Below are 15,490 nucleotides of genomic sequence, written 5' to 3' on the forward strand. Positions count from 1 at the left end.
TTACACCATTCACATAGTGAGTAGCTAGAACATGGTGGGAGGTCTGTCAGGGGAAATTATGAAGTATGCATTTTATTTCTCTTTGAACTTTGGTTTCAAGGTACTAGAACCTTTTCACAGAACTAGGTTACACTATTTTTATTAGCCCAACAAAGGACTGCTTACTGAGAAGATTCATTTAAGGCTAATTTTGACCAGTCTTGTCCCTTTCCGACTGAATTGTTTCGTCCAGTTGAACTCATGAGTGACTAGCTAATTTCAGTCTTTCTTGGAGTAGAATGACACATATAAGCTCATTTTTTTTTTTCAAGTTCACCTTTATTTAACTTAATGAGCTCCATTTTAACAAAGAAGAATCGCTTTGGAGAAGAATTCATGGCACACCTATCTGACTTCAGGCCACTTTGAAAGCACAGTTTGCAATGAAATAAATAGGAGCTTCTATGTAAATTTCAGACCAGCTCTGTGTATCCTGTTCAAGGACGTTCTCCCACCCTCAAGCTCTGTGTCTATGCGTCTGTCTGTACATGGTAACTAACATGTTTGATTTGAATTTTCAGCTTACTCCAAGCGCTCCAATTTTGTTCATTGTTGTTCTTTTATTTTTAAATTATTGCAAGCCATTAGAGTGTTCAATTATGAGCATAACAGGTAAAGCAGCTGAAATTGTCTGTCCCCAGCATTCTCATCTTTGAGCTCTTTTTGAATCATAGCCAGGCAAGGGATTTATAGAATTTGTTGGGGGGAGGGAATAAAGAGGGAGAGAAATGAGTAGTAATTCAATAGTAAAATGGGATTTAAACTAGGCAACGTTTTTAGAAGTCTTAGTCTAAAGTAATATTTAAAACATAGTCAAGAGTCCATTAAGAATAGATGTGGAAACTTCAATGGAGAATCAAACTTCTCTTGACTGGGCTTATTTAGCATGACTTTTCAAGATGTTTCTTTCTAACATTATTAGTTTTCCTCACTGCACAAAAATTTATAAAATGTGAATGAACTTCCATCCTTCAGGTTTTCTTTCACCAATTTCAGCAGTAAATATATATATATGTATTACCTCCTGTTTCACTGACAAAATGGATTTTGGTCCTTATTAATAGAAAAGTAGAAAACAGAACTGTCTTTCTCCTTCTCTGAATGTGATTGGTACATTTAAACTGACCATTAATCCATAAGATATATTAAAGTCATTCATTCAATAAATATTTATTTCATTCCAGGTACTATTCTAGGCATTGGGGATATGGCAATCAACGAAGCAGACAAAGTTCCATCTCTCATGGAGGTTACACTCTAGTTTGGGGAAATAAACAATAAACAAATAAATAAGTAAAAAATCTAGTGTAAGAGAGGGTGAGATGCTATGAAAAAAGGCAAGTCAGGAAAGCATATAGGGTTCAGTGGGGTGGGGTAGGGAGGTTGTTAACTATGGTGGATAGTGACATTTGAGCAAGGGCCTGAAGGAAATGAGGGAGAAAGCCAGGTGGATATCTGGAGACAGACATTCCAGATATAGGAAACAGCATGTGCAAAAGTCCTGAGGTGAGAACATGCCTGTGATGTTTGAGGAGGAATATGTCAGAAAGTATGTATATATCTATAACAGAGATTTCCTAAGCCTCAAATTTCAAGAAGTCACTCAGGCCAGGACTTGAGAAAGTCATTGCTATGGTCCTTGACTTGGGTTAATAACCAGTCTATGGCAGTGATGACCCTGGTTCTGGGTCCATCACTACCACCATCTCCAACCTCCAGCATGTACTTGAATTTAACACTGGGATCAGTCCCTGGGTAGGCCGTGGCTCTTATCCAGCAGTGCAAAAAGCTGGAATAAGGGATCTAACATCCATTTAACCATCAACATCCCCATTAAATTTGCCATGAGAACTAGTGGTTCACTTGGTGAATCCAAGGGACCAATGGGGTCAAGTCTGATCTCTCTCACAGAGCATTCACGTCACACAGAATGCACACATCCCAGAGATATAAACCATTGGTTTGATTAGAGATTGTGACTGAAGCCAAGTAAACAAACCAGGAGCGTACCTTGCTTGAAATAGAACTAATATGTGAAAGTTTGGTATATTTTTAAAAAGTTGAACTGGAGATTTATTTAAAAAAAAAAGATTTATCCCACACTATTTTTAAGTAGCAAGCTTTCTCCAGATTCATGACCAAAAGTTAAACATACCTGCTCTGAAAGACAGATACTAAAGCTCAAATTAAAAACAGGCACATGGTAGTTCAGTAATTTTACCACTGAATACACAGAATATAATGTACACTTGGTCTCTTTAACTTGTCCTGCTCAGCCCAAAATAAGTGAGCTCACAATCAAAAATTATAGAAATACTAGTAATTATCAGACTGTTACAATAATAGCAGCAAATGACATTGTTTTCTTCATAATTATCATATCGGAAACTGTAAAAGCATTGCTCCAACCACTGTTTTTAAACCATTTCTTGGCTCATACTAATAGTGAAAATGGACTTCCCTATTAACATTTCTACTTTGGTTCTGTTCAGAGTGAGTAAGAGAAAACTAAAGTGTGATTCATCTTTGGTAAACCTATTTTTCCCATCAGAAAATAAAAACCATTTTTTTTAACCAAAGATCAGATCTTTCCATTTTTTAAATTTATTTTTTGCCATTGCTCTTTATAAAATTCTCTAGCTCTATCATTTTAAAATCCAATTCAGTACATTAGATTAAAGAACTCTGTGTGCCAAGAGGCTAGCAATGCAGAACGTGTGCCAGTATAAATTCAAGAGTTCTTTGTCACTCCAGTTCTAGTGAGTTTGACCTTCTCTGGATTAATTATTTTCATGGAATGGATGCCCATTTCAAAGCCAACCAAAGTACAATATTTTCTGCTGTAATCATAGGATTCTCCTTTCCACATCACAAAAAAATTAAAGAAGACCTCTTTTTATACATAAAAATGGGAGACAGAACACTGCACATTTCATTCCAAAACAGGAAAATGGTGGAAGTCAAGAGGCTCTCAGATTTTATTGCACCTTATCCCCAGATAGTGAGTTTAAATCTGTTAAAATATTCTCTCCTTTCTTGCAGTGTGGGCCAGGATATCTTTTTTTTTTTTTTTTTAACTTGAAAGAGAGAGAGAAAGAGCACAGAGTGAGAACCACACTCCCCATTGAGGAGGGAGCCTGATGCAGGACTCAATTCCAGGACCCTGAGATCATGACCTGAGTTGAAGGCAGATGCTTAACCCACTGAGTCACCCAGGTACCCCCCCAGTTTAATCTTTATACATTATTTATATGATGATAATAATAATAGCTAACATTATTTGTCAGATATGGCACTAGTGCCAGGGACAAGCAGAAAAAAAAAGACTAACTTGGGCCATGCCCTGATGGTGATTATAGTATAGGGACAAACAATTATGATCATTACCTCCATTTTATAGTTGAAGAGTAGAGTCTTAGAAAGTCAGTGACTTGCTTAAGGCCAACTAGAAATGGGATTTGGACCAGTTCTATTTTACCTGCTTCCAAAACCTAGACTCCTCTAACAGCTGAGTAAATCAAAGTACAAAACAAATTGTAAAGGCAGCAGTAAAGCTGTTCTTCAAGGTCCCCAGGCATACACCAGTTGACACCAACCAGAAGCAGAAAAATATCCATTGTCATGACAAGATCAGGTCTTACAGGGTCCAGCTTTGCAGGGTATCTTGAGAACTTTGATGTTGTCTTAAAAGATACACCCCAAAATAATTTTCCATGTCAGTGGAACTCCAGGGTAAACACACAGCTGAACCCACAGAGTTATGGAGTTCTGAGCCCTAAATCATATAAAGTCACTGTAAAGGAACTCTCGCATTGTCTCCTTCTGTCTTCTGGAAATCTTCCACCAGATATTGGTCACTCCCCTCAGTACATTGGCAAGAGTCACATGATTCCCTTCTATTCTCCTCCTCCAGAAGAAGTTTCTTAGGACTTATCCCCCATACCCTCATGAATACCAACGGCCCCTTTTCAGAGTACCATCACTGCTCTGGATGTCCTTTCAGTCTCCCACTTCAGACTTCCACACAGATGACAAAAAGACCAACCAGGCAAACCTGAAATATAGGGAACAGAAAAGCCCCCTATATGATTTGACAGGAATGATCTTCTGAAGAAGTAACCCTTCTTCAGAGTATTCAAATGATTTTGACATCAAGTGGCTTCATTTCCTGACACATTCTTCCTCGGTAAGGGGGAAGACTATTTTATGCTTTTCAAATCATATTGTGAATACTACATTGCATTCCCATCACAGGGAGTAAAGGAGAGCAAGACTGTTTGCCTCAAATTGCTTCGAATGAATTCCATTGGTCAAGATGACTAAATATGACCAGAGTTCATCAAAAAAATAACATCTATACAAACCAAAAGAGACTCTTAATGTCACAAAACAAACTGAGGGCTGCTGGAGGGAGGGGTGTAGGGAGAGGGGGGTGGGGTTATGGACATTGGGGAGGGTATGTTCTATGATGAGTGCTGTGAAGTATGTAAACCTGGTGATTCACAGACCTGTACCCCTGGGGCTAATAATACATTACATGTTAATAAAAAAAATTTTAAATTAAAAAAATAATGTCTATATCTTTCTAAACTAAAACAGTATTAATAGGAACTAAGTGGTTCATTTCAGGAATGAGAGAGAGTGTTTTAATGGTTTTTGAAATGTGTAAGTCTCCGTCCCTTCTCCCCCACTCTAAACTATCCCCACTATAAACCCCCATTTAACCAAAAAGAATGTTTTTCTATCCTTTCTTCTCCATCTAAAATGTCCTTCCATATCGCATTTCACTTGACCACAATGTTCAGGTGAGTGAGAAAGGAGTGAAATGGAAAGCAGATTTCAAGGTTGACAGAATCCATGGATTGATTTGTTTTCTACTATAACCTCTTAAGTCAATAAATATGTGTTAAGTTGGCATTTGGGTCATGGCACTACAAGATAGAGCCTGCCACAATAATATTCTTTAACTTCATTTCGGAGTCTCAAAATAATGTTATTTGGTCTAGTCATTCAAGAAAAATTGGCATCAGTGGCTTAAGAAGAGCCTGTAGAAGGAGCCCGTGGCCGGCTGAAGACGAGGCAGGTTTGTCCTATCCAGAGCAATTGTGTTGAGCGGGTGAAGAGCTGCCAGCCGGCTTGCATCTGGATAGGCGTCCATGTCAGGAACGGTATGCTGCAAAGTCACGCGCTGGTGCATAGGGTTGGTAGTGCCTTCGGGTGGGCCCCGGTCTCCGGGGGGTCATGTTCATGTAGTCACTCTGAAGGATCCTGCTCCTCCTACTCTTCATCTGCAGAAAAGAGAAGTGTCTCTGTGAAGGGGTGCCAAGGAACAGAACGAGATGTAGTGGGAGTAACTCTAAGACTGGGCGGGGGCAGGCAACTACTCAGAATATGGACTGACAAATGAAGCTGAACACACCTGTATTCATTGAGTGCCTTGGACAGGATAGTGCCTCATCAAACTTAACTTCTTTGGACTCTTCTAAATTAACATGCAAAATCTGAATCAAAGAAGGTATTTGGGTTGAATATACCCATGTTACCCTCAATGCAGTTATTTGATCTAAATTCCAAAAGCACATCTAATTAATATATCCACCATTTATGTGTAAATACTCTTGAAGGCCCTTCCTCCTTTGAAAAGGTTAAGCATCTCCACTGCAATCTTCTTACATCTGTCATTTGCTTAACAAGCTGTTTTTGCATCATTAATCCGAGAGAACCTTCACCCCTCCAGAGTCTGAAATAATCATAAATTCATAGCCCTGGAGTCCAAATTAGTGGAGAGGTATAGTTCAAGACAACAAGTTACATTCCTACTCTCTTGTGTGTATGTACATTTCCATAAAAATAATGGTGTCACTTATCTCTGCTCCTCAGATTCACCTCCTTCTAGATGAATTTCTATCGGGGTGAGGGAAGTAGGGGCAATACTAAACCCAGAGCAAGAGTTACATGCACTATGAATCTTAGCGTAGTTTTTACTGGAGGTTAAGAGCATCTTTTCTGAACCAATGTGATGGCAAATTTTACATGTTTGTTAAAAGGCCCATAAAAATTTCTAAAAATAGCTACCTGGGTTTCCAAATTTAGAATTCCCTATTATGAAAAAAAAAATTGTCTATTTCTAGGCACCTAGGCCTGATGCATAGATACATGGAACATGAACACTTGAACAAGTAAGTGAGCAAGTGACTTCTGCCCTGGTCTTATTTCCATGCTCCTCCCTGAGGCTTGTCAAATGAGCAGGAGCAAGCTGGAAAACCCCAGCCTTCACATTAATAAATCCAACTAACATGTCTTCATCTTTCTCAGGCCTCATCTTTTGACTTCTTGGTAGCATTCTCTACTAATGATGACTCTTGCCTTTTTGAGATGCTCTTCCACTTTGCCTTCCCTAAGACGGCACCATGATGGTTTTCATCTTACCTATCTGGCTACTCCTTCCATGCCTCTTTTGCAAGCTCATCCTTCTCTAAGTAGCCATTCAGTGTTCAAGCTCCTCACAGACCACCTCCTTTACTTACTCCATCCTCTCTCTCTAGGCAAACTCAACCCCATTTGCAACTTCAATTACCACCTACTCACCCAAATTTATATCTCTGGATGGGACCTCAAAGACACTTCAAACAAAACATGTCCAAAAGGAAACTGAGATCCTCCCCTAAAGTCTGGTCTTCTCCCAGTGTTTCTATCTCAGTGAGTGACACTTCTACATATACAATTGCCCAACACTTCCTAAGCCTCATCCTTGACAGTTCCAGTCCCCTATCCCTTGTCCCAGGGGACTTTTGACAATGTCTGAAGGTATTTGGGGTTGTCACCACTGGGAAGAATTCTATGGCATCTAGTGGGTAGAGGCCAGAAATGCGACTAAACACACTATGTTGCACAGGGAAGCCCCTGACACCAAAGCATTACCCAGCCCAAAATGTCAATAGCGCCAAGACTGAGAAATCCCAATCTAAGGAATCTGATCATGAAAAGGAATGGGATGAAAAGCAAGCAAGTGATACAAAACATGGGACCAAATTTAGAATGAATACTGTCGGATTGCTTGACCTTTCCTTTTTGCTCATCCTCAAAAATGACCAGTGATTTGAGCCTGATAGACTGGAAGGAGGCTGTTCCATCCATGGATATAAGGCAGGACAAAAGGAGAAGTATATTTGTAAGAGAAGGTTACAAATTCAGCTTTGATCATTTAGGATATAAATGATGGATGGGTTATCCAGCTGAAATGAAGAAGAGGATAGTGTTCAACAGACATAATTGGGAGATTCATTCAAGAGAGGTAGCCATGGAAACAAAGTGGGTGAGGGAAGTTGCTCTTCAAACATCGTGGCTTTACATCCTTGCCATAAATAAGAACCAGCGTTCTCTCGAGCACAGGGTTATGTCAGGGCAGGATAAGGGCAAGGAAACCTCTGCCTCTGAATACATGTGGAAGGCCACTGCCAATACCCTGGAAAGCACTTTAGTACTTACTCCTGCTCTGACTTCCCTTGCCAGAACACCAAATAGCAGTCTTTGCCTCCAAACACTCAAATACAACTATAGCTGGTAGAGAAGACCTCATAAGGTCTTCACCATTCTATTAAGTCCACTAAAGATATGTGATCTCAGGACCATTCCTCCCTTGCCCTCACACCACCCCCACCCTTACCCACCTGTTTCCTGGAAGCAACAGCATGACACAATCCACTTAAAGACACAGTCTTCAATGGCACGCTTGGTTTAAAGGAAGATACCACCTATCCACACACTGTCCACATTCCCTACATTGTGACTGATCGTGGAGAAGACCGTGTTTTCAAAAAGGTTCCTTTAGACTAAGAAAGAGAATAGGTTTTCCAGCTCAGCTGGGTGAGTGGAGGAATGAGTGACAGTCGCAGGTGCTGTTCCGCAGCAGGCTGGTAGAGGGGAGCACTTTATTTATTCAAATGTAAGCAACAAGTCAAGAGCTGGGATAGAATGTGCAGCTGCTCCCAGAAACCCGCTCAGCCTACAACTGCCTACGGTAGCACATCACAAGCCCTCAGGAAGTTCCGGAGAATAGCACCTCGCACCAAGGCATAGAGCAGATCAGTCAAAAATAGGCTCCCAGAATAGGACCCAGGAAATGGCTAATCTCTTGGGATCAACAAGGTGCTGATTGCTTAAACAGTAACAGCAGCAAGAAAAGATGAGCTTGGGGTGGGGCGGGGGAAAGTGATGTTATCTTATAAAATAAAGATATATATTTATTTCACACTCTTTTGGTCAGATAGTACAAAGACCTAGGCAAATAAAGGGTTCTTATTGGACAACCTAATCGACTATAAGAGGCTGCAGAAGATAAGATCATGCCAAGCACTGGCTCTTCCTAATTCACAGGGAATTTACGAAACAGAATAAGACCAAAGTTAAATTTTATCAAGACAAAGCAAGTAGTGCTACCAAAGAAAAACCTGTAGCATCTATGATGTTTCCAAGTTGAAAGTGAACTATTTAAATTCACTGAAAATGACAAGACTTTTGTTCCTCTGGGTGATTCCAGTCACTGAGCCAATTCGTGCCTGATTATAGTAACTGATATTCTAATGTCTGTTTACAATAAGTTTTAAATGGTGAGCAGTACCTTTCCGGCCACCGAAAGTTAAAGTAAGTCTCAAAACTATTTCCTGGGAAGCTGGTATGACACTGACCTAGGTCAACAATAACAAAGGAAGTACCTGTCCTGGAAGTGTACCCATAAAGCCACTTCACCTATATTTTAGATTAAGAAGTTGAAATTCCCAAGAGATAAAAATAAGGACTGAAAAAAAAAATAAGGACTAAGATTCTAACCTCTAAAATCATTGGCAAACACCATAGAGGTTCAAAGTGGGAACGTAACTTGTATGAAGACCCCAAGATCAAGAAAGATGAGGGACAGAACTGACATCAGAGAAAGAATTTAAGCAATATTTCTGTACATAAAAGGCTCTCGGGGTTGGGCAACTTGGAGGAAGCAAGACGGGTAAATATCAAGTTGCTATCTAGTATAAGGGGTTTCTAGGAATCAACAGCCACTTTTTGTCCTACTCTGCAGAAGAGACAGATTAGGCAAACAGGCAGCCTAACCAATGTCCATCTCTGCCCCTAGAGTTTTCCAAAATGTTTGCAGCATGTGGGGATTGATCGAGAGGCAGACTTTGGAAATAAGCCAACAGAGTTTAAAAGGAATAGCATGGAGGACATTAGGAGAAAAAAAGGGAAAAAAGAAGGGGGAAAATCAGAGGAGAAGACAAACCATGAGAGATTATGGACTCTGAGGAACAAACTGAGGATTTTAGAGGGTAGGGAGGTTGGGGGAGGGTGAGTTGGCCCAGTGATGGGTGTTAAAGAGTACATATATTGCATGGAGCACTGGGTGTTATGTGTAAACAATGAATCTTGGAACACTACATCAAAAACTAATGACATACAGTATGGTGCCTAACATGATAAAAACAATAATAATAATTTAATAAATAAATAATTAAAAATAAAGGGATCTCAGGTAGGACACCTGGGTGTCTCAGTCGGTTAAGCATTGGACTCTTGGTTTCAATTCAGGTCATAATCTCATGGGTCATGAGACCAAACCCCATATCTGGTGCTCAGCAGGGAGTCTGCTTGAGGATTCCTGCCCTCTGCCCCTCCCCCTAACTCTCACACTCATGCTCTTTCTCTCTTAAATAAATAAATCTTAAAAAAAAAAAAAATCTCAGGCTAGATCCATCATTTACATGATTGTGAACCCAAGGCTGCCCCCTCACCTCTGTCCATCCCCTGCCCTGCCCCCCACCCAGCACCAAGTCTTTAGTAAATAGAATGGTCTCACCAGGTGTGGGTTCCAGAAGTCACTGACCCATCTATGGGTTAGTTAAATGTGTAGAATATCCATTAAAGATATGCTCATTTAAGTCCTTAGTTTGGCCTTTGGGAAGGTTATTAATGCATAAATCTGATAAGCACTCATTAAGCATTAAAAATGCTTAATACCACATGGATGGTGTATATCAAGAGAAATGGTCCTTTATTCTTGAGGAGCATACATTTCTTATTGAAGAAATGACTCACACATGCATCTAACATAGGAAAAAACTCAAAGACAACGTGAAACCAGTGCAGGAGACATTCTGTCCCACACCATGTACAATGAGAAAGGGAGGTTTCTGAGTAAGGGAAAGACCATCGGTAAGGGAGTCCCATCTTAACATTGGTTATGGCCATCAAGATGTGTTCAAACCTTCGACTTTGAAGGAGGTAAAGAAAAATACACCAAGCTCATTACATGAACATTTGCACAAATTGGTAAACTCTAATTCAGTGCTGAGAACTCAGAAAAGTCTAACTCCCATTATGGTTTCATAATGACAGCAACCATACTTGGCCTCACGAAATTCAACTGCTTCAGAGGAGATAAAAATATGACTCAGATAAACAGACCTAGTTTCTTTGCTAGGTTTGAATGCATAATTTCAGTAACCAAATTTCTCACAATTTTGGACCCTGAACAAAAATTGTGCATTGGTTTCAGTGCCTTGATTCCCAAGTTGTTAGATTTTTATACATATATGTATATGAAAACTAATTTATATATCATCATGATATTGCAAAATGGGAAAAAGAAAAGTAACTGGCCCTAAGACTCGATCCCCACTTTTCAGCTTCTTTTTTTTTTGCATGGCCACCTAATTACTACCTTCTGGAAAATAGAATTCACATTAGATTTTCATCTCAAATAAAGCTAAACAGGTTAAAAGAGAAGAGAAATAACAGCAATAATACTAACAATCATGTATTAAACAGAAAATGAACTACATGGGCAAATTTCTTGAATGTGTTCAGATTACACATGCATGGAAAAGTTACACAAAATAGTGTTGCTTCTCTTACCCAGCAAGCACAAAGAGCCACTGTTACTAGAAAGCTATAGAAAACTAGGACTCCACACACCACCACCAGTGCCCAAAATGGCTTAGAAGATTGAGGAGACAGCTGCACTGGACAAAGATGTCTCTCTGAAAAATAGAACAGAATGGGTTAAACATGGGAGTGGCACTTGAGTACATTTCCTTCCTTCTGAACTTTATAGAAGAATGGGAAAGGGATCAAAATATAAAAAATATCACCAGCTTATAATGTGTAGACTTCCTCTCTGGGACTTATCCAACCCCACCATTGATCATGACCTAGTTTGCAAGACTGCCACTGAAAACTCTTACTTTAGAGCAGTGCCCTGGTAGAGTTATGTGTTACCTTTCACGTGGATAATGGTCCCATTGCTCTTCTCATTGTCTATGTAAGGAGGTGGATACATGACCTCGATTTTGCAGAAGTAAATATCTGTTTGGTTAACAAACAACTTCCGAAGGTAGAATGTCACTGTTTCATTGCCCAATTTCCCATCACAGTCGAATCCTGTGCTTGAGTAGAACTGAGGCTGATGGGAGTAATTTCCATTCACAACACAGACTTCCACAGCACTGTCTACTCCCTTATAAAGGGATGCCCGGAACTCCTTTGAGAAGAGGTTGTGGGTATACTTGCAGCTCAGGTTGACCTCATTGTTGTACACCACAAGCATGGGCAACTGCTTCACCAAAATCTTGTTTTCTGAAGAAGGAAAAATCATTTGCTTAGAATAAGAGCATGAGGACTTTTTTTCCCCCCTGAAATCAAGACATAATAATTAACAAAATAAATGGATCTCCAGCAAAGGCTTTCTCTTGGCAGATGAAGTTGCAGGAGTTCTTTGGGAGAAAATTATAGTGAGAGTTTAAAAGTTTGCATTTTGATATTATCTGCATCTTCCTGTGACTGGGACAATGCAGTGTGTTTTCACTTGGAGGGCAGAATGTGGCCTTCTGTTGGCACTGAGCACCACAGCTACGCATTTGGAATTTTTGAATCTGTACTAAGATTCCAATGATGTTAGTCATGCTTAATTGTTTATCTTCCTGATTGAGTGGGATCCTTGGAAATGGCTTCAGAACACCTGACATGGATACAAAAATAGATTTGGCTTTAAGTTGTGATACAGGCTTTTGTGAACTAAAATGTTTTGAAACGTTTGGACTTTGTTTATTGGCCATTCCAAGAGTCGGATAAAAGTAAGAGAAGTAGGATAAAAAGTAAGAGAAGACACAACCCCAAAAGCTTAACTTACCTTCCAAATTCTGAGAGGAGCCTGCTCAAGAACTTGCCATATTTGTTCTCTTAAATCACAGGAGATGGAAGGGGTGTACAAGAGCTCCCCCTCTGTTCCATTTTTCTGCCTCAATGCTATTCCAGTGAATGATCAAAGAATCTGGAGAGCATCTAGTTCAATCTTTTCACTTTTAAAGCAAAGAACCTGAAGCTAGGTATTATAAGCCTACATGAGGAAGAGAACACATGTATTCCATCTTGTCTCCCACTGTATGCCCATTGCCTCTCTAAAATCGCTGAATAGTTGGTGAGCAAAGCTGCGACTAAAAACCCAACTACAACCACCTGAGAAACAGACCACTTAGAACCACCCTTCTTAACCACTAAGAATCAACTTTGCAAATTTCTCTAAATTTTCCGTCACTCTTAAACAATGAATTTCTCAAAAATAATTAATGGCTTTGCATCTCTGGTTCAAAATTTAATTCCAAAAAAATTGCTGTTATTTTGGGTCATGCTAATAATTGTCTATGTATTCGCATTCTTTAAAAAAAGGTTTTTTTGAAGCCACACCCCACGCACCCATACTGAAGACCCAAATAAAATAAAAATCTATTAAAATAAAACCTACAATTTGCCCTGGATTTGCATTCAAGTGCTCAGGTGTTTTGTTTTTGCTTTAAGAGAAAGGAAGATGCATAGAACTAAATTACTAGCAGCTTTCCATCACCTGGATTGTTCTCAATTCTGGCTGTACATCAAAAACTTCAAAAAAAAAAAAAAAACCTTTCTATCCAGTTCCCATTCCCAAAACTTCTGATTTAATTAGTCTATGCTGGACACAAGAAGGGATTTGTATTGTTTCTTCTCATTTTTTTCACACAACTTACTGAGATATAATTCATGCACCATAAAGCCACTCTCTTTTTTTAAAGTTCACCTTTTGAAAATATACAATTCAGTGGTTGGGTTTTATTTTGTTTTATTCGAGTGTAGTTGACACACAACGTCACATTGGTTTCAGGGATACCACACAGAGAATCAACAACTCTATAGTTATGCTACCCTCACCATTGCATAGCTACCATCTATCACCACACATCAGTATTTACAATACCACTGACTGTGTTCCCTATGCCCAAGTCTTACTCATTCCACAGTGGAAGTCGTATCTTCTACTCCCTTTCACTCATTTTGCCCATCCCCACACCTCCCTTCCCTCTGGCAGTTGTTGTTGTTTTTTTTTTTTTAATTCACAAATTGCAAATGGATGGCCACTATCTGATTCCAGAATATTGTATTTTTATTCCCCCCAAACAGAAATCCCCATACCTGTTAACAACCACTCCTCATTCCTCCTTCCCTCTAGCCCCTGATAACCACTGAACTATTTTCTGTCTCTATGGATTTGCTTATTCTGGGCATTTCATATAAATGGGCTCATACACTATATGGCCTTTTTTGTCTGGCTTCTTTCACTTAGCATCATGTTTGCAAGGTTCATCTCTGTTGCAAAATGTATCAGGAATTCATTCGTTTTCATGACCAAATAATATCCTCTTGTGTATATATATATACCAAGTTTTGTTCTCCCATTCATCATTTGCTTTCACTTTTTTGCTATTATGAATAACGCTGCTATGAACATTAATGGATATACATTTTTGTACGGACATAGGCTTTCAGGTCTCTTGGGTGTATGCCAGGAGTGGAACTGCTTGCTTATATAGTAATTCTGTTTAGCTTTTTGAGGAGCTGACAAACTTTTCCAAAGCAACTGCACTATTTTACTTTTTTTTTTTTTTTAGATTGTATTTATCTATTTGACAGAGAGAGATCACAAGGAGGCAGAGAGGCAGGCAGAGAGAGAGAGGAGGAAGCAGGCTCCCAAGCAGAGAGCCCAATGCGGGACTTGATCCCAGGACCCTGAGATCATGACCTGAGCCAAAGGCAGAGGCTTAACCCACTGAGCCACCCAGGCACCCACTATTTTACATTTTACCGAAAGTGTCTGAGGATTCTGATTTCTCCATCTCCTTCCCAACACTTGGTATTGTTCATTTTCTTTACCATAGCCATTCCGGTGGATATGAAACAGTATCTTATTGTGGTTTGATATGCATTTCTCAAATGACTGATGATGTGGTGCATTTTTTTTTAAAGATTTTATTTATTTATTTGACAGACAGAGATCACAAGTAGGCAGAGAGGCAGGCAAAGAGAGAGGAGGAAGCAGGCTCCCCGCTGAGCAGAGAGCCCGATGCGGGGCTCGATTCCAGGACCCCGGGATCACGACCTGAGCCGAAGGCAGCGGCTTAACCCACTGAGCCACCCAGGCGCCCCGATGTGGTGCATTTTTTATGTGCTTTTTAATCATTTGTCTCTCATTCTTTTTTAGACTTTATTTATTTGACAGAGAGAGAGAGAGAGAGAGAGCGAGCGAGCACAGGCAGTGGGAGGAGCAGAGGAAGAGAGAGAAGCAGGCCCTCTGCTGAGCAGGGAGCCCAATCCCCGGCTCGATCCCCGGACCCTGGGATCATGACCTGAGCCGAAGGCAGACACTTAACCAAACGAGCCACCCAGGTGCTCAATTTGTCTATCATTTTTAGAGAAATGTTTATTCAGATCATTTACCCACTTAACCAGACTGTTTTTTATTGTTGAATTATCAGAGATCTTTACGTATTTTTGATGCAAATTCCTTATCATATATAAATCTTACCAGATTTCCAAATATTTTTTCCCATTCTGTGGGTCATCTTTAGTATTGTCATAAAGATTTCCCCCTTTGATTCTAGTATTTAGTGAGGGTTGAAAATCACAGTCATGTAACAGATTTCTCAAGGTGACAGCATATTAGAATCAGCTGCAATTTAAAAACCCTTGATTCCTAGGTCAATTTAAGCAGAATCTCTGTGTATAGAACCCAGACATCAGTATTTTTAGTTTCTCAGGAGATTCTAATTTGCAGTCAAGTTTGAGAACCAGTGACTTAACAATTGAAAATTCATTTCTTATCCTCAATTCCCAGGCCTCCACAGGTTTTTCCAGTCTCATCTCCTCAAACCCAATCTTCCCAATCAGCCAGACTATTTAACATCCCAGTAATATACTGTGTGAGCATTCCTCTTTCCATACTTTGCTAACTAAGCTCATGGCCTAGAGTGTCTCTCCCTTCTTAGGTCTCAAATGATTACTATCTGTATCACTCATTTGCCATTTGGTCAGGTTCTACATGTGGAACACCTCTTGCTTCATATACTTCAGGCTTTTATATGTATTTATTTCCTCT

General features: G+C 39.7%; 1 protein-coding gene across 2 annotated transcripts in view; it reads right to left on the reverse strand.

Annotated features, from left to right (window-relative positions):
* Positions 1-296: 296 nt before the first annotated feature.
* CD28 (CD28 molecule) overlaps positions 297-15,490 on the reverse strand; it is a gene marked incomplete at its 5' end in the record, with an annotated part of 32,059 nt that continues 16,865 nt past the window's right edge. For both annotated transcript variants that reach the window (XM_082689801.1, XM_082689800.1), the window contains 3 exons: positions 297-5,327; positions 10,945-11,069; positions 11,308-11,664. In XM_082689801.1, the coding sequence (XP_082545927.1) occupies positions 5,199-5,327; positions 10,945-11,069; positions 11,308-11,664 (611 nt within the window). In that variant the 3' untranslated portion in view covers positions 297-5,198. The remainder of the gene's footprint in view (positions 5,328-10,944; positions 11,070-11,307; positions 11,665-15,490) is intronic.

Source organism: Mustela nivalis, assembly GCF_964662115.1.
Source record: "Mustela nivalis genome assembly, chromosome: 11".
Lineage (NCBI taxonomy): Eukaryota > Metazoa > Chordata > Mammalia > Carnivora > Mustelidae > Mustela > Mustela nivalis.